Genomic DNA, 19,112 nt, shown 5'->3' on the forward strand with positions numbered 1-19,112 from the left:
CTTTTTAGCGCACACTGCGGTAGCTTTCTCACTAACTTTAATAGAAATCAGGAGAAAAATGTTTTGTTGAGTGTTCATGATAATTAATTATTCATGAAAGTTCATGATACTTATCTGAAACAACAACCTGCTTCTGTTAACGAAGGTCATAGTAATAGTGTTGTGTATTGTAAGATGTTTTGCTGTTATATTCTAGAAATTTAAGAATAATTTAATTACATTGCTATAGCAATAAATCAAACTGTCAAGTGTTTTATAAAGCAAACAAACCTTTGTTGTCGTTTTGTTTCAAGCCAATAACTGATAGTCTATTTGTTAGATTTATTAATTATTTAAATTATATTTTGAAGGTTATTGACTGTAACATAGCTGATAATTAATGTATGAATGACAATTATCAGAGCGGGACTATGGAGTGTTGTATTGCGTCTTGCATGCATGCCGTCAATCCAATAAATATTCCTTCAAATAGCATCTAGAATTTTAGACGAGGCCTTACATGACATTGACAGATAAATTATGATTGTAACACCTAAAGGTGTTGAAATATGCATCTAAAATCGACGATTATCAGATTTCAAACACCAATAAACAACTCCAATGCTGTTGTTTAACTTACCAGAAAACAGCCTGGAGGCTTTGCATACGTCAACACCTTCACTTAATTTAAAACATTACTTCAATCGCTTGTTTATTCAGTTGCGTTAGGTGATAATCACTGAAAGAATTTTTACCATATATAAGTAATAGTTATTGGGTAACCGACCATCAGTTTCGACAAACTATTTAATCTAACTAATCTCATCTTTTTAAAGAGCAGAGTATCGTCATAAGAAAAACAATGGTAGGTTAAGCTTTTTGATTGTTGAGTAATTCAGTTAAAAAAATTGCGCGCAGGCAGAAAAACCTCTTTTACTTTTTAAATAGCTATTTTATTTTGCTTTACAGGCTGATCTTACCGAAAACCAGGTTGAAGGTAAGTCAAGTGTAATTTCTTTGAGTTGTTTCAAGTTCTTTGTAGTAGCCTAGCCCGTTTCTTAGTTAACTCGATAATTATTACAGACATCAAGGAAGCTTTCGAAATTTTCTCTAAAACTACTGAATTGCAAATCTGCTATGATCAGGTTGGCAACGTTCTTCGAGCCCTTAAGTTTAACCCAACCGAAGAAGACGTCATGAAGGTTCTTGGTAACCCAGCCAAAGAAGGTAATTTATGTAGTCTACATGTGGTGCGATCAGTTTTGTGTGATAGCAATAACATGAAAAACTTTTTCTAAAAAGAAACTATTTTCTAGAAATGTCATCCAAGACTTTGACGCAGGAGCAATTTCTTCCAATTTTCGAAAAAGTTGTAAAGGAGTGCGAAGTCGGAACTTACGACGATCTTCTCGAAGGCATCCGAGTCTTTGACAAAGAAGGAAATGGATGTGTTATGGGAGCTGAAATCAGACACGTACTACGAACTCTGGGTATGGGAAAAACTTAAAAAGTTGTCCAAGTGGCCTAGTGATCAAAGCGCAATGCTAACGTTTTTATTACAGGGGATAAAATGTCAGTTAATGAGGTCAACGATGTTATGGACGGTTCTGAAGATATGAATGGTAACCTCAACATTGAAGGTACGCCATAAAAATTTAAGGAATTACTCTCATGAATGATTAAATCTGTGTAAAAATATTTTTTTATTAACTCATCGCCTACATTTAACTGACAGCTTTCTGCAAATACCTCATTGAAGAGAAGAGGCCAGAATGAAAGCTGTCATCACATCTGTTCAGTTTGAGAACCTTTTTATACTCTCGAAGCACGTTTTCCCTTTTCAACCAGCTCACGTCTTTTTAGTGCTATTTTGTCGATTATATCATTAACTTTCTAAATTGGTTTTTCAGATTCATTATAGACTTTGGTTTTGTTGTTTGCCAATCGTTATATAATATAACATATAAGAATTTCACTGAAATATGTGAAGCTTCAGTTCTTGCGTATATAAAACGGATAAAAAAACTTTTTGTGGTTATTAAGCTTAATGCCTTTCGGTGATAAATGAAACGTTGAATAGCATTATTTTCCCAGGCACATGAGTTCTGCAAAAAAACTATCATGTATTTGACATAAGTTAGATTAAAACAGCAAAATAGCCAACAAGAAAAAAATTTCATTTCTCTATAATCTATATAGTATAACTCTTTTCAGTTGTTATGATCCATTTCAAAATACATAAACTCCCGTTTTTCTTATAACTTACAAGATCTGATAAATTATTATATTCTCAAGACTGTTTTCAGGAAACCTCTCTTGTTATAAGCCCATAAAGCTACAGTTGGTAAAATTGCATTACGAAAAGAGTTGGTAGTTATCCAACCATTTGAAATACGGTAACAGCTGTCAACATAGCTAATGAAGAAAGTTGCAGAGTATTATAAACAGTTCTAGTTTTCTTTTCAGAAGGGTTTGACTAAAAACTAGATTATTTAAAACTTTTTCCTATACTTTCGTCAACATGATAAAGCAAGGCAATGGTTAATCAAACCATGAGAGCACACAAGCAACACCGTAATTGTCCAATTTATTAAATGTGATCAATTTTTTCGCTTTCAAACAGTACACAGTAAATTATATTTGAAGTGGGTGCTTATTTTTCTTCGGACTTATCTTCGACGAGATATCTGCAGAAACCTAAAAAGTAGATTTAGCATTTATTATACTGTAAACAACACACTGAGTAGCGTTTTATACTTATACCTTTTGCTTATCATTTTATAGACGTATACAAAAAAACAACAATATCGAACTACAGTACTTGCAAGTTACAATCAGATTTATTTATAGCTAGGCCTACTGATTTTGTACTATCACGCAAGCAAATGTTTGAGCAAGCATCCTTGAAAAGCGCTCACATTCAATGTTAATGAGACCGTTCATGTCTTCCTTTCCGTCCATTACTGCGCCAATTTCGTTCATAGTCATCTTTTCGCCTGTATATGATTTGTGACAAAGGTTATCAGTAGTTATTAGTCTTTGCTTTATACTTCATCGTTTGTGGGAGACGACAAACCACAAACTTATCTTCAAATATTTACCATAAAATTCTCACGTTCACAAATTAAACAAATATTTTCCCATTTTTGTTTGATTTGCATCCAATTTAATTCAAATATACCAAGAGTTCGTAGAACGTGTCTGAGTTCAGCTCCCATAACAGTTCCATTTCCTTCTTTGTCAAAGATTCTGACGCCTTCGAGAAGATCATCATAGGTACCAGAGACAACGTCAGTGAGAGCTTTATCGAAGACAGGAATAAACTCCTCCAATTTCAACAATTTAACTGCCATGTCTGTTACGATTAGAGAGCTTTGCTAGCAGGACATAATCGCGGTATAAATGTAGTTTTTGGACCGTGATATGAATACAAACCTTCTTTTGATGGATTTCCGAGTATTTTAACAATATCCTCTTCAGCTGGGTTCATCTTCAAGGCCCGCAAGATGTCTCCAACCTGGTCATACCCAACTTCCATGTCTGGAGTCTTGGTAAAAATTTCGAAAGCTTCCTTTATGTCTGAAAGCAAAATAAAGATAGACGAATAAACTGAATAAAAACTGCTGATTTAAGTAGAAGCTCATTTTGATCGTTCACTCATGTATAGAAACTCATAGCAACTTAACTCATATTAACTCTAACCTTCCATTTGTTCTTCGGTGATGTTTGCCTGTTCGAATTAAAGGTAAAAACTTAGCATGATATCGCTTTTACTCCAAGATTTTTGAACATACACATCTTGTAATACAAAATGTTCTGAAGCAAAAAATATAGCCATACGAAGCAATACAAATTAGTTCCAACGAATCATATTTCCACTTAATGAAATAGTTCAACAAACCAAAAAAAACTTGCCATCGTCGTAATCGAAGATCTGCAAATGACTGACGAGTTTCGTCCAACAACTCTTGCTTGTGCTTCTTCCAGGTCCTGGTTACAGAATTGGTCAACTGCCAAATAATCGCGGTTTGCTTTATACTGATGCGTCGCTTCTTTAACGACGTCACGCACACGTTATTATCAGAGAAAGCTAAGCAAAGGTCATGACCGAGGTGATCGGCACCGATTTTACTATTTTAATTGACACTTCTAACGAGATGGTGATAGGCTCAGCAGCTGAAATGCTTTCAATCGATCTTAAATACTGAGCGGAAGTTTGATGCTGGGACTTTGCGGCGCCTCAAAGAGAAACCGATAAAAAACTGGGCAAAATTGACATTTATAGGTTAAACCGCCATAATGCTGTGTATAAGTCATAAAGAGTTTTCAATTAAACAGCATATACTTTCATATATGGGGCTACAAATAAAAACATATTGATTTTTGTAAACACAAGGTAATCACACGGCGTTCAGCCGAAATTCAGGCCAAATGGATATTTAATGTTCTATCTATATACGTATAACCTTTCAAATACACCTGAAATAATGGTTCTTAGTATGTTGCTGCTTGCTGGGATCCTACTTAAAGAATATACAGCTCAGCTGATCTAACATGCACAAAAATGTAGACTTTGGTATTGAATGGTTGCCGACCCTTGGATCGAGAAAATGGGGCTTTGAAGAAGATGATGAAGTTGTAAACTTTTCAGAATAAAATTGATGATTTTCTTAAACATCCATATGGCATTGAATAGTATTCAAAAGTGGTAACTCATTTATTTTCTCTTTAGCAATTCATTTGAAAATGTTGTTAATTAAAATGCGGCGGGATCGCCACGTTTTCTTGCATTTTAGTGTCACTTCGTTATGCTCCTTAAAGTTACGCATTTGTGCTGAAATTACCGCACGTGTTTTCATTAATTAACGCGTAATTGCTGCATTGTTGTATTGATTACTTGTCTGCTTTTTGCTATTTAAACGTGCGCGTCAATTAAGGAGTTTAGACATTCACAACCAATTGGTTTACGTTCGACAATTTCCTTACCGTATTGCTGGAAATACAAGTTGGAATTTGCTTTTAACTGTGTTTGGTTTCTGTGCTGACAGAGAAGAATACGCAACCTTACCTTACTGAGTCAACAAAAACAGCCACCTATGGCTACAAAAAAATATAGTTAAACTTGGTGAAATATTTAGAGAATGATAAGTTGTAATAAATTTTTAAAACTTTTGACGTTAAGATGGCCGCGAGGTAAAGCTAGATATCCGAGTCGTTTTCTGCCTAGTGTAGGCTGTGAGACTGGCTTGACTAACAATCGCATTCTTACTCATTTCAGAAAAATTTGGAATGTGATATATTTTGGGTTATTAAGAAAGCCTGGACATGACGTCTAAAGCAGAGCAGTAAAACGCCGCATATAGCCAGCCTATTTTAAGTTTTACAACTGGCTTGTGTCTTGTGAAACCCATCCGGTGCTACAGCGGTCACTCTCGAATGGAGCATTTTACAGTTTGCGCTAGAGCAACATTTTCTGGTAACCAGTAATTTCATTACACTGATGAAGATTGATAATTTCGCCAACAGTCAAAAACTAAGCAATTTTACCCAAAACGTTTTCAAAGAACGATCAATATTCGCCAACTTTTGAAAAACGAGTGACTAATCCAACTAATAGAATGTAAAAAATGCTTTCTTTACCGTTTTCTTTACATTTGTTGCATGAACAATAAACTATATATTAAATTGTTCAAGTTAATGCACGTAACGTCCTTTTCACGAAATCCAGTCCTGGTATTGATACGTACAATATTGCTGACTTTCTGCTTTGGATAGCAGATCGTGTAAGGAAAACTTAATTAGATTTCAAACTTGCATAAATCAGGTCAACAGAAGATTAGGAAGCATGAGCTACGATGGGTGACCTTTTCTAATAAAGACTATAGTAGCCTGTTGGACTTACGTTCAAAATATTAATTTCTTCGTAAATGCAGCAAAAAGAGTCTGTAAATAACCTAGCATAATAGAATGAAAACGTTTTATTAGGAAAGTATCACGCAATGCATCACTATTGTAGCTTTATCTTATGTATAAAGAGTACAACCAGAAAAACGCAAAGCTATTCTTAAGAATATAGGCGGTAATAAGTTGGGAGAAAGGTATAGCTTAGGTCTTACTGTACTGTATTTTATTTACAAAAATTTGCCTTAAGTAATTTGAGTTTAATTTGAAATTAGACTTAAATTGATTATATAAGTTTCTATAGTATGTCTTAACGTTTAAATTATGTTAGCAAACAAGGATGGGGAAATATCAAACGTATATTTTTTCTGTGACATGTTGTGACTTGCTTGTAAGGACTTACACTAGCTTGTGTTTGTCCACACCGACCTGCCAGTGCCACATACGTTTAAAGAATGACTCTTTCCAATAACAATTTTCACATCTAAAATCTATAACTTATTATAAAGGTGACTGTAAAATCATAACTTTTAGACCTATAACAGGGGGTCCAAACTACCCCCCGGCACCTGTTTATTATTGGTCCGCGACCAACATCGAGCTCACACGAAACAAACGTATGCAGTTTAAGTGTAACAAACTTAATTTCAATATGGCTTACATAAAACTGTGGAGCTTCAAACTATTCAGATGGAAGTTATTTTTCCAAGCATTTAGCGGTAATTATTAACTTGCATTCGTTAATTGTAAGGTGACCTAAGTTACGGTACGTTATTGAGCAGGTAGTGCGTATTTATTCAAAAATTATTTATCACTAGCTAGAACTACACATTAATGTAATTTCTTATGGTCCCACCTATCACCAGACGCTGTGGTGCCGATACACTGCAGTTTACTGTTAAGTGCTGTTATGTGTTACATCAAGTATGGCAGAACCAAAAGAACGTTTCATAAAGCAAAAATCTTCATTGTTCTATAAGTCTTAATCAAAATATAGTGAGAACCAGAATGACTGACACGCATTTATATGACGTCATCGCATCACTGCGCCCACGAAGAACGTTGAAATATTTCCAACCTTTACCCGCCCATTTTGCAATGAAATCATTAGATTAATTCTTCCAAGGATTTTTTTTTTATATAGCGCCGGGTGGCGTAAACTTTGCATTTGTGGTACCTGTTAGACTTGTAGGGGCAAGCGAGTCGCTACATTTGTGATTTTTTATTGCTTTGGGCGATATTTTTCTCAGCCTACTATTTAACATTTTTAGTTAGAAAATGAATTTTGCCGCCAATATCTTTGCTAATGGTCTTTGCCATTTTATTGCGTTGTGGGCAAAGCAGTGATCTTCACATATAGTGAGTGGCCCGGACACTTGGTAACTTTTTAGCACATGGCCCTCTGTGAAAAAAGTTTGGGCTACTATGGCCTATAACACCTAAGTTATAATAAGGTGCTAAAAGGCAATTTGATTGATTTGGCTGCAAAGTGCAGTATTCGTGTGTATATAATTTTATTCAAGTGCAATTAAAATTGAAAACCACTTTAATTCAACCTTTTATTTGGAATGCGCGCAAACAATTCCGGCGACCAAAAACATAGCCTATAAGTTATAGGCCAACTTTAGGCTATATATAATCATGAAAGACGTGCGTATTGTACAGGATTTAAAAAACAATCAAGCTTAAATTATTAATAATTTTATTATATAAAGTTGATCATTTAATGAAAATGGCTTCGATTTAAACAAACAAATTGTACATTATGCGAGCTTGAATACAGCAAAATATTTTTAGTCAACATTACGCCCCTGCCAACACCGTAGGTCTAAACAACAAACAATAAATTTCCACTGTTTGTCTTCATTCCGATATTCCCGTGACGAGATACTTGCAGAAACCTATATTATAACATTAAAATAAATTTCCATGTTTATGAAAAGTAATATGACTTTGGTACGGTTGAGCTCCATGTTACATATAGGCCTACCAAATGGTTGCAGAGATCGAGCACCACAAAAACAGGTGAAAATATTTCATTAATCAAAAAGAAAACAACGAAGGTTTTACTCATAATATATTACCTTGTCACTTCTATTAATTATAGCGCAGTTTGTCGCTTTGACACCTCCATTGTTTACTTTCAATTCGTCACTTGTTATACTTTCAACAATGCTGTAGAGTGAGCCTAACATTAGGCTATCTTTATTTCCCGTTTGTTGGTTGTTGTCTAGTTTCTTCCACACTGATAGTCGATTTACTTATTTAACTATCCTTTTTTCGTAATAGTTTTATTGTACCATGTTATGTATATTTAAATTCCCAAAATCAACAGTTTCAATTCTGTACTGTATCTTGCCTCGATGACGAACAAATGCTGTGTTGTGTACAAGAAATGTTGATACCTACTTTTGTAGCACTCGTTGCAACCACTTATTTGTATAATAAAAGGTTAAATTACTTAAGTTTTACTTTATCACAAATATCAAATTATATTTTCTGTAGGGGTAACAAGGAAATTTATTTGGAGAAATTTTAATCTACACATTGTGTGTGCTCCCAAGTTTATCATTATTTTATCGACATATAATTACTTACTTTCAATATTAAGTGCACCATTGATGTCTTCTTTTCCGTCCATAACTGAATTGATATCTTCGATGTTCATTTTTTCTCCTGGGAAAAATATTCAAAAGTATTATAAACTTATATTTTCCATCATCTGCTTATCAAGTGAAAGATCGCAACCAACCAAGAGTTCGAAGAACATGTCTAACTTCAGCTCCCATTACAGTTCCATTTCCTTCCTTGTCGAAGACTCTGATGCCCTCAAGAAGGTCATCATAGGTTCCTGGCACAATATTGTTCAAGGCAGCGACATAAATCGGGAGAAATTCTTCGTAGCTCAACATCTTTGTTGACATTTCTGCGCCACAAAATGAGTTGTTAATCGCTTCAATGTTGGCAAAATAAAGTAAAAATTGTTTTAAATAAACCTTGCTTTGATGGACGCAGGAGGAGCTTTCCAATAACTTCTTCCGCCGGATTCATGTTTAGAGCACGAAGAAGGTCCGATACTTGGTTGTAGCAAATTTTGAAATCAGTCGTTTTTGTGAAAATTTCGAAAGCTTCTTTAATAGCTAATAAACAAAATTTAGAAACTATGCTGAAGTAATACATTTGATAAAATGGTAGCATGATTTATAATGACTTTCTGTGTAGGAGCCATTGCTTGCATTTGAAAAATAAAAGCCTCTGATACACTGAAAAAACTTGTAGCCTACATTCTAAGTGTTTTCTTTCTTAAATGTTAACGTAACCTGATCATAGCTAAATGTTAACCACAGTGTAAAGTTTATCTATCCTTACACTAATTCGAACCTCTACCTAATAATTATTAAGAAAATACAACACAATACAATGATTTTTTCCCGAACCAAGCTGCTTATCTCAAACTGGTGGCAAAATAATTTACTTTGAAAATAAAATCACTTACCATCCAATTGTTGGTCGGTAAGGTCAACCTGTAAAGAAAGATATAATTAATGTTCAACTTTTCGCCAAAACCTTTCGATTAAAATTATCTAGCTCTGAGGTCACTATAAAGCCTTGGATATGTGCTTGTAGCCTAGCAAGTTATACTTGGATAAGCGTTTTTGCAAAATACTTTAAAAGCCGTCTCACCATTTTCCAGATTAAATAAGTGATGTAATTTTCAACACCAAGTAGAATCCCTAATCCCTTTTGTAGGTGACTCTTAAACCAAATGATGGAAAATTTTTGACGAAGTACTTATATACACTTTTTGCCACGTGATGCAAAACGAGAAAGCCATCGATCGGTCGCGATCCTGTTTCTATGTAGATGAGAGATTTGTAAGCAGCTGCATGGCAAATTGAAACCTTATTCAAAGAAATCCTTTCTGTCTCGAAATTAAGCGGCGAGAATTTCATCAACAAATGTTTACAATACATGATGGTAAAATTGTCCATATACCATTCTTTATATTCACAATATATATTTACACAACGCACCAGCATAAGCTCCAAGCAACAAAACGCATTCATAAAAACGATAGGGTTGAAAATACGTCGGCGCGCTACTTGAAACAACCAAACACAAATTACCTTAACACAGACACACATTTAGAGAGGGAAAAAGCACGATTCTCGTTTAATAAGTTAAAATTATTCACTGTTAAACAAAATTTCATTAAAATATGAATAACTGTTTGTTTATTGAACTAAGTAAGTATGATTAGTAAGTAATAACATAACATTTTGGATATTACAAAGATAAGAGTAGAACATGAACATACGAGTGGTGCATCGACGATGGTTATGAAAAAAACAACTGTACGCTACCAATAACGGTTTTAAAAATTTACAAGCCATTAAGAAACGAGACAACATTTCAGCATCATTTTGCTGAAAAAACTTTCACACCTATGTACCAGCTGATTGTATGCGTTATATTATACAAATGCAATGAGTAAGGTTGTTAAATATGAAATAAGCGAATCGAAATGTAACGTGATAATAACAAACGCTTGATGAAAAGAAATTGATTTGTAAATTGTCTGGAGCCAATGAACAGCTGTTAGGTTGAAGATTGATGCTTCCACTTACAATTCCTTGCCAGCGACGAAAATCAAGTTGTCTGATCGCTCGCAAGAAAAGATGCGAAAAGTAGGTATCAGTAGGGGGCTAAGTCAAAGAAAAGCAGAAACTGGTTCGCAAAACGAAAGGAAGACATTTGTCGCAATAGTTATGTTACACAGAATCATAACTGCAAGCAAGAAGTAATCAGGTAAAATCGCTTATAAAATGGGACAGGGCAACTGATACAATTAAACTGAGTTTGTAATAATAAGTTTAATAAAAAAGTCACATGCTTGAGTTTTAAGCAAAAGCTCATCTGCTGTAATTTAGCTTGTACAATTTGCCCAAAGCGATATCAAACCCTGTCTGTGACGAAAAAAATCTAATACATTCAGCGAACACAAAAGTTTAAGGCAGTTACAAAGCTAAAACAAGACAAGCACTAATACTTTAATATGATTCAGTGAGTTTTTGGGGATTAGTTTAATGCAGGATTACTTGGATGAGTTGGTGGTTGATTAATCATGAGGTGATCTAATATAAGCTGTTATAGGATGAAAACAACTCAAGACGTCACAGGTTCTGCGTAGTTCCCCGGGAAGAGTCCCGTAACTCCATCTAGAACCCCTTCATACCATCCATCGTCGTTCTTCTTCACGACGTACACCTCCTGATCTTCACGGAGGTTCAGCTCATCAGCGTTTTCAGCCGAGTAGTCATAAATGACAACCACTTAAATAAAACGGGTTGAAAATGATAAATGTTGTGTTCTATTATATTCAAAGCAATTAGCCAGAAGCGCTGCATAAAATGCTTAAAAATGTAGTTTCAAGTCCCAATTAAGCAGCACAGTAGAATCTCAATAACTCGACCATCAATGGGCCGTTGTCAAATGGTCGAGTTATAAAACAGAGTGTAATACATTCCAATATAACAAGAGATACTCCAGGCCATGTTTAAGTCTCGCTATTTGGGGTGGTCGTTAACTGGGGTTCCACTGTAGTTGATTATGTTAGCAAATGATTACTTTGATAGCTATTCTAGTAATTCATATTCGGTACTAAACTATTAGAAATGTTGACACTCACTTTTCTCGATATAATTACTGGGTGCCCAATCGGGGTCGGAGCGCAGAGCAGCATCTCCATTGTATGGAAGAGGAAAATCTCCTCCCATGGATGGAGGAGGAGGCAGGACATCAACGGGAGGGGGAGCAATTGATGTTCCCTCTTTTATGTAGAAAATTTTTAAGTGTGCAATAATAAAATTGCTATCAGTATAATTGGGGTTTTTAAAACTCGTCAGTGGACTTTCATTCAATTACTGATGATTAAGACATATACAACATCTACAATAACATGCTATTTTACCAAACACTTGCAGTAGCATGCAGTATGTAATACATGTAAATAAATTTGTGGTAATAATACATGTATGTAAATTTATAATAAAAGTTGTACACCTGTTCACATTCAGGAAGGAACAAAAAAATCATTTAGCAAAAAAATAAAATAACAGTATTCCATTTAAAACCATCATAGCAAAATAATAAAATCATTATCTGGAAGACGAAAACGTAAAGGGTTACTAGATTTCTTGAGTTTCCGCCAGTTTATTTCGAGATTTAGATTTACATCAATCTCTGTATCTGCCCTTGTCATCCTATCCTTAAACCCAACTAGTGTAAATCTTACCAGAGCCAGCAACCCTGGCGGCAAAACCTGTTGTAGGCAAGCTTGGATTCCGTCCAACAGCCCCCATATATGGAGGGTGAGACGAAGTCATGAAGTTGCTTGGAGGAGGAGGTGGCAGGTCCATGACTATCGGGAAGAAGACTTTAGATATTACATGGACACTTCTGGAGGTTCAGTGAAAGCTCTTTAACTTAAATCTCCTTGAAGCAAGATTTCAGTTACCTTAAAACCTGTCCCTGCAACATGCTCATGCATGCCTTCGGTCTTACCAACTTTGCATAATTCAAGTAATTTAACGAACGAGTTTGAGTTAATGAGCTTCCACAACATAAATTTGTTAATCTTGGCAAATGAGGCTTGTGGTTGGCGACGTGGTAACCTAACTTTTTATAGAGCTACTTTTTAGAAAATAATGGCTGGCTGATGTAGCATTCATCGAGAAAACGTTGATTGTTAATATTATGAAGTTGTTTTGTTATTCAAGTAGGTTTACTTGGGTTTTGTAAATAAATGATTAGATTTTTGTAAAACAGAAACAAAAAACATATTAGGTCAACTCAGTAATAACAAATGCATGCTGGTTAATCCAAATGAAATATTCTACCATGCGATGTTTACATCGATAAAAATATTTGGACAGGACAATAATGCCATTTGATGATATGATACCACTGCACATAGATATTAACCATTATGGTATTCATGCCTGGCAGGCACAAATCTGTACCTAATTTAATGCAATATCTATATTAAATATAGTCCACATTAAATATCTGATAGTACAATGACATATGCTGCGATTGAATGGCCAGTGTATATTTTACCTGATGTAGAAGCATATGTTTCAGCTGTTCCTCCAACAGCTGGTGGCCTGTGAAAGCATAGTTTTAAATATGGTTACTGCTTTAGTTTTGGATTTTTGAGTAGAATGTGCACTAACATTCAATACTTTTTGGTAGCAGACAGCAGGAATTATTTATTTAAAAGCAGAAATTGTTGTACGATAATAGCCACAAATACTTTTATTTAACAGCATAATGAAAGCACTGTATTATAAAAATGCATTCATATTTATTAAAACATTGGTTAATGTTTGGCCAGAATGATTGCAAACTTAAATACTTTATCTATCTTGGATTGGATCTTTGAACAAATATTACAGTATGCAATCAAATAACTTTCATCACGCCATTTTTTAACCAAAGATCACAATTCTAACAAGCGTAACACCACAACATACCTTCCATCAAAACCAAGGTTGGGGGTGCTGTAACCTCCACTAGAGTCTGTGGATGCTGACGGGACAGGTGCAACAACAGGAGGCGGTGGTGGGGGTGGAGGAGCCATTTGAGGTGACATCATAGAGGGAGGAGGAGGCATAGACTGATTTGGTGGAGAAGCTATAAACAAGAATTTTTTCAGACATTCCTGTTACAGTCGTTGTTGATAGAAAAACCTACTGGAACAACAGAATATATCACTTTTTGTCATGTTGGTCTTTTCTATCATCTTAACTATGATAAACGTTTAAGTGAAAACTTACATGGTACAGTTGGTGGTGGTGGTGGAGCATTTACTGGGGCTTGTGGGGCAGTTAATGTAGCTCCAAGTGGGGCAGAACCTATATTATAAACCTTGTAAAAGTATTGCACTGAATCGTCTATTATAAAGAGTGTTTGTTTGTTTCAAGTTTCAAAAACAACTTTAAAACTTTCAAAAAGAAGATAGTTACTTAAGTTTTAAAATGGAAAGATAGATTTTAGATAACACCAACCACTATTAACGTTGAAAGACATTTAAGTGCTTATGGCATCGCACACATTTGCAGTGTGACACCTTTGACAGGACATTACAAAATGTGTTAATGATTGCATTCAAGTCATGCAGGGTATTAAATAAAAGCAACATTAAAGCCAAGCTCCAAAAATACAAAAACCTTCTTAAAAATAAAGTTGGATTTGGCTAATTAGCCGCCTCTAGAGAAATTCATAAGTGCCGAATTAGGTGAACTCCCAAAATATGCAAACAGGTAATAACACACAAATAAGCACAATACACACAATAAAAATAGGTCCAAGCATTCTGTATACTGTTTAAGAACATGCTCATTCTCACAGTCAAAAAGCATTTACTACACACTTGCACATTCACACAATTAAAATGTGTTCATGATTGTAATTGTTTTATATCATACATTACTTACATGCCCACATTTAGGCATCGTTCATGACAAAACGCCTAACTAGACAAACATTGCACACAATTCTGTTACAACCGATGAAAATGTAAAAAAGTACATACAAAACCGAACTAGGCAAGTTCTACTGTATATACTTGAAGTGTGCACTCAAACAGTCAAATTATTGCATTTATGGATCTACTGTATTGTACATACAACCTCAACATTCTTTTAAACACGATTTCCCTTTTTTCTACAAACAACAAATTAGCTTACCTATTCCAGGTATATAGCCAAGACTTGAGTTCTGGCTAGCAGTACCTGATCCCGAACTACTATTTGAATTTGTTCGAGTTCGAAACATAGGAGGCAACCGCCGACCTAAAAGATCACATGCAGCATGCCAAAAACAAATTTCAAAGTAGGTAGGTATTGTTAGCAAAATAAAGCAATATTGCGGCTGAATAATCACAAAAAATTAACATTTTAAAATCACCATGATTAGTATGGAATAGATGTTTTTATATTTAGCATTACATGGCAAACAAGGAAGTACTGTATGTTAGGTACCGATACATGCAAGCAGGAGGTATCTTAAGTGGTCAGAGCACTATCAAGTTAACTCCAGTTAAATCCATCTCAACCAAAAACACATCGTTTAGGTTGATACATAAAAACAGGAATAACAACATGACATATTTTTGCACAATTTCAAGAAATGTATAAATATAAATGAAAATGTATAAAAAATCTGTAAAGCTTTTAATTATAAGTCAGGGTAATATTTCCATGTAAAATGTTACCAACCAGGAAATTTAAATAATTAGCTAAGTAAAGTATGCACACCATGAATTAATTCTGTTAAAACCAGTAATAGGAATGTTGGATATAATTATATTAAAATAAGTGCATTAGAAAGAAAAAACACAAATCCAACAATGTCAACATATGTGAGTTCAATAGTAGTCAAATTCAATTACAAAATCCACAAAGAAATTATCAAAACGCCACACCAGGAAATAATAACACTCCGATAGAAATATACATACTCTGGTTGTAATCTTGTGGTACTGTTGGACCTTTAACAGCACGAAGAGTTCCATAGTTAACGCTCACATTACTCTTTAAGCTATCGCGCTTTGAACCGCTGTAATTAAAATAAAAAAGTTGTTCCTTTGGACTAGCTTTGACATACAATACAAGTACTATGCTGCAGCTAGAAAATAGGGCCTATTAAGTTACAAGCAAGATGTTTTCTTATGAATAAATAATTGAAAATATGCATCTACCCATCAACAGATGATGTGGGGGATTTCTTGGCCGCTGATGGTCTTCTGGCTGTGCCTGTGTTGGGCTGAGCATTTAGTTTCACACCATGACCAACGTCATCCAGTTCTGTGTAATCAATTGGTTTTCTCACATATTTCACTGCCCTGTAGTAATTTAAACAGAGATTAAGTTTTTAGGCAATTAATCACAGGATAATTATTATTGAAATTGTGTTAAAATTTATTATTCCAAAGTAATTTTCTGGAATAAAGACCTCATTTTAAACACCAGTACATTAATCACATCTTCCAAGCTGCGGGTGAAATACATGTTTAAATTGTATTTTTTCCAGAAAGTTGAACTGAATTTTCAGTAATGAAATGTCTTAAATAAGAAATATAGTTGCACAATATTGTTCAGCTATCGTAAATGTATAAAACCATAATGTCCTGGCAATTACAAACAAATGTTTTACAGCCAGTTAGTTACAAACGTGAATATTATATAAGTTTAGGTAACCAGCATTAAACCAGAATAACATCAAAAATGACCTGTCTGGGGTACTTGGTGCAACAATCTGATGTGATCTTGTGATAATTTTGTTGGTGGTGAGTAAACCAATTTCTCGACGAGCAACCTTTTCTTTGTGGATATCAACAGTCTGCAAAAGTAACACAGAATACCATAAAACAGCAGAAGTTTTCATGATTTTCGTTTTTTAAACCAGCTATACATTTTAACTATTGAAACAAGAAATTCCTAATGAAATGAAACAAGAAATTCTGAATTAACTTTTGCACAGCAGCACCCACCGAAAACATAAAAAATTCAAGCTTAAAAGTTACCTGTGCAATGTTATTAATTGCTGAATCCATGCTGGCTAGCTGTGTTGTCTGAATATCTAACATTTGTAACATGTTGCTTGCTAATGTATTAATCTGATATGCAACTGAAGCAAGGGATTGAGTGGTGAAGTTTTTAGTTTCTTCCAGTGCATTTTTTTTATTTGGTTCCTGCAAATTTTCATGTGATAAACATGGAAAGTTTGTGAAATTCTAAGCAGTGAAGCAGCAAGGACAGACGCACACAAAACAAAGAACACTCTCTGAAATTTTAATTTCATATTTCTAAGTCAATGATTATATAATTATGATAGTAGTATATATCTCCACATCTTTTGAAGCAAAATATCAGCAAATCAAGGCTTGAATGACATGTATATAGCTTTGTTTAAATTATTATAATATGTAGTAATATTTTCCATGGAAGTTTTGCTGCTTCTGATCAATGTTACAAATGAACTATCTTACATCAATGTAATGTTGTGCACAGTATGACGCAACCTTCTGTAAATTATTGTGACTGTCAATTAATGCCTTCCTTCCACCAGGAATTTCTTGTTCAAGAAGCATTTGGAGTTCCGCCATGACGATTACTATATGTGCTTAAAATATGCAGTCAATCAGTAAGTTTTACAACATTGCTTATAAATGGAATGAAAACTGTAAGACAAGAGTATCAGTCACAAAAAAACACAGCAGTTGAATAAAATGCATCAAATCGATGGTTGTAATTTGGCATTCAAACTGCCAAACTTATTTTGTTAGTATATAATTATATTACATGTAAATTTGTGCGCATACCGACGAGTCACATGTGCACAAACGCATTAAAATTTACCAACAGCTTTACTGAAGTTTTATTGAGAGGACAATAATACTCTACCATCACTAAAACGGAAGATGCTAGTTGAGAGAATTAATATTTGAAACAACATAGTCAGTGTATAGTTTTATGTAGAGTAACTAAGCATGAAATGCTAGATGGAGTATGCAAGTTTTTCAGTAATTACACTTTGATGTTTCACATTAATGACGTGGATTTTTATTTTGATGCCTTAGTGTGGAATGGCAAACCAACAAATACCTTCGATGAGTAGTATAATTTATGCAGCAAGAATCAGTAAACCTTGGTTAGTGAGTCAGAACACTGCCTGATTACAAATTAATGAAGGGTCAGATATGTCTGCTGCACTGGGCAAGTACAACCTAAGACATACAATTATAGAAAACAGATATTCTGCAATGCATCAATGGATATCCTAAGCCAATAAGTGACAAAACGGATTGGAAGTATAGCAATTATTCAACGAAAAATCGTGTGTGCAAAGATACAAATATTTAGTGTAACGGCATGCACAGAAGAATCGATTCTTTGTATATTTATATTAAATTGGAAAATTGGTATGTTTTTTTTAAATCGATGTGAACGTGCAAAAATTTGGCATGCACATTGACGAATTTCATGCGTGTGTGTGCCACACCTCCCATTATAGACAGTGTGGTAAAAAAGATGGCATTCACACAGAAGAATTTTGAATGTGTGCTGTTGAAGTATAGACTGAGTGGAAAACCTGCGCTTAGCAAAACAATTGAACGTGAGTCCACTCAGGTTTCCCTTTTATTTAAAAATAAATTAATGTATGGTAGCCTATAAACTATACAAATGATTGATGAACAAAATTTGTGGTGAAAAGATGTCAAAATAAATGTATGAACAAAATTGGGAGTCTTGTGCAGAAATACACAACAAGACAACTAAATGATGTCACAATTCGTTTATTTGAGTAAAGTAGTTAGGGGTCTAATATTTGTGTTTGTGCAATTTTTGCATTAGAGCCCTAAACCAAAATGGCCGCTTGACAGTCAGCAGTCTATCATTATTTGGTAATAAATGGGAAAAAAAATCTCATCCAGCTGTCCAGTCATTCATCCCAGTAAGGCTATCTGAGGCATGCTCAATGTCATAAAATGAAAAGTTCACTCTTTCAAGTACATCAATAAGCTATACGATGTGTCAAGTAGGCTAGTTTAACCACTATATATCTATTGTCTTAAAAAGGTTTGTCTGAGTGGTTTAAGTTCTGACTTTTCCATGAATAGCTTATAGCCTAGCAAGTTCACAACGAGAACACGTAGCCATGTTTAGCCTACATCAAAATAATCCCGAAAGATTCTGCACAAGCGTAACGTTCATTTCCTGCTTTCATTAGAGAGAATTTTATTACAAACACTACGTAGTCTTTTAAATTTTCCGAATAGAGTGACTACTGGTTCTCATTGTAAGTAGGTCACACCAGCTCATAGTTAAAGATAGGAGGTTATGTTAGGAGAATGGGACGGGAACGTAAAAAGTTGGTTTAAGCTAATTAGCGTTTAAGTGATGTTGAAGTTCAATTTAGATTGAAAGGAAGATTTAGGTTAGATTTACCATTTAGGTTACTATGTTATAACATTTAAGTTAGGTTAACAAGAATTCATGAAAAATAGGGATGTCTCCTACTAAAATAATATACTGGTTCGCTTGGACCACTAGGATGATTTTAATTGCTTGTGTACTAGTCGATACCGGTGGTTTTGCACAAATGACTGTGGTCAATGGACTAATTTCAATTATAGCAACGCTACATACAGTAGAATTCGCCTATAT

General features: G+C 34.5%; 4 protein-coding genes across 6 annotated transcripts; 1 reads left to right on the forward strand and 3 right to left on the reverse strand.

The window, feature by feature from the left end:
* The first annotated feature begins 710 nt into the window (after nt 1-710).
* Nucleotides 711-1,954, forward strand: LOC143465255 (myosin light chain 3, skeletal muscle isoform-like). The gene is made up of 6 exons (XM_076963452.1): nt 711-844; nt 949-976; nt 1,063-1,206; nt 1,296-1,469; nt 1,542-1,619; nt 1,715-1,954. Exons 1-6 carry the CDS (start codon nt 842-844, stop codon nt 1,753-1,755), a joined length of 468 nt encoding a protein of 155 aa, XP_076819567.1. The 5' UTR covers nt 711-841; the 3' UTR covers nt 1,756-1,954.
* A 595-nt stretch (nt 1,955-2,549) lies between these two features.
* LOC143465356 (myosin light chain 3, skeletal muscle isoform-like) lies at nt 2,550-4,027 on the reverse strand. Its single transcript, XM_076963593.1, has 6 exons — nt 3,895-4,027; nt 3,682-3,709; nt 3,415-3,558; nt 3,161-3,334; nt 2,898-2,975; nt 2,550-2,676 (listed from the first exon to the last, which is right to left on the reverse strand). The coding sequence occupies exons 1-6, from the start codon at nt 3,895-3,897 to the stop codon at nt 2,633-2,635; spliced, it is 471 nt and encodes a 156-aa protein (XP_076819708.1). The 5' UTR covers nt 3,898-4,027; the 3' UTR covers nt 2,550-2,632.
* A 3,395-nt stretch (nt 4,028-7,422) lies between these two features.
* LOC143466056 (myosin light chain 3, skeletal muscle isoform-like) lies at nt 7,423-9,695 on the reverse strand. The gene is made up of 6 exons (XM_076964645.1): nt 9,565-9,695; nt 9,377-9,404; nt 8,877-9,020; nt 8,633-8,806; nt 8,479-8,556; nt 7,423-7,781 (listed from the first exon to the last, which is right to left on the reverse strand). Exons 1-6 carry the CDS (start codon nt 9,565-9,567, stop codon nt 7,744-7,746), a joined length of 465 nt encoding a protein of 154 aa, XP_076820760.1. The 5' UTR covers nt 9,568-9,695; the 3' UTR covers nt 7,423-7,743.
* A 181-nt stretch (nt 9,696-9,876) lies between these two features.
* LOC143466054 (abl interactor 1-like) lies at nt 9,877-17,145 on the reverse strand. 3 transcript variants are annotated; one of them, XM_076964642.1, is made up of 12 exons: nt 16,934-17,145; nt 16,469-16,636; nt 16,175-16,284; nt 15,644-15,787; nt 15,404-15,501; nt 14,631-14,735; nt 13,719-13,796; nt 13,416-13,575; nt 13,000-13,046; nt 12,176-12,301; nt 11,570-11,710; nt 9,877-11,213 (listed from the first exon to the last, which is right to left on the reverse strand). In XM_076964642.1, exons 1-12 carry the CDS (start codon nt 17,048-17,050, stop codon nt 11,047-11,049), a joined length of 1,461 nt encoding a protein of 486 aa, XP_076820757.1. In that variant the 5' UTR covers nt 17,051-17,145; the 3' UTR covers nt 9,877-11,046. The 3 variants fall into 3 exon arrangements, with proteins under 3 accessions (XP_076820757.1, XP_076820759.1, XP_076820758.1); XM_076964644.1 differs by lacking the exon at nt 12,176-12,301 and having other exon boundaries at nt 9,878-11,213; nt 16,934-17,144; XM_076964643.1 differs by lacking the exon at nt 14,631-14,735 and having other exon boundaries at nt 9,882-11,213; nt 16,934-17,144.
* Between the last annotated feature and the right edge of the window lie 1,967 nt (nt 17,146-19,112).

This window comes from Clavelina lepadiformis, chromosome 7 (assembly GCF_947623445.1).
Source record: "Clavelina lepadiformis chromosome 7, kaClaLepa1.1, whole genome shotgun sequence".
NCBI classification, from domain to species: Eukaryota; Metazoa; Chordata; class Ascidiacea; order Aplousobranchia; family Clavelinidae; genus Clavelina; species Clavelina lepadiformis.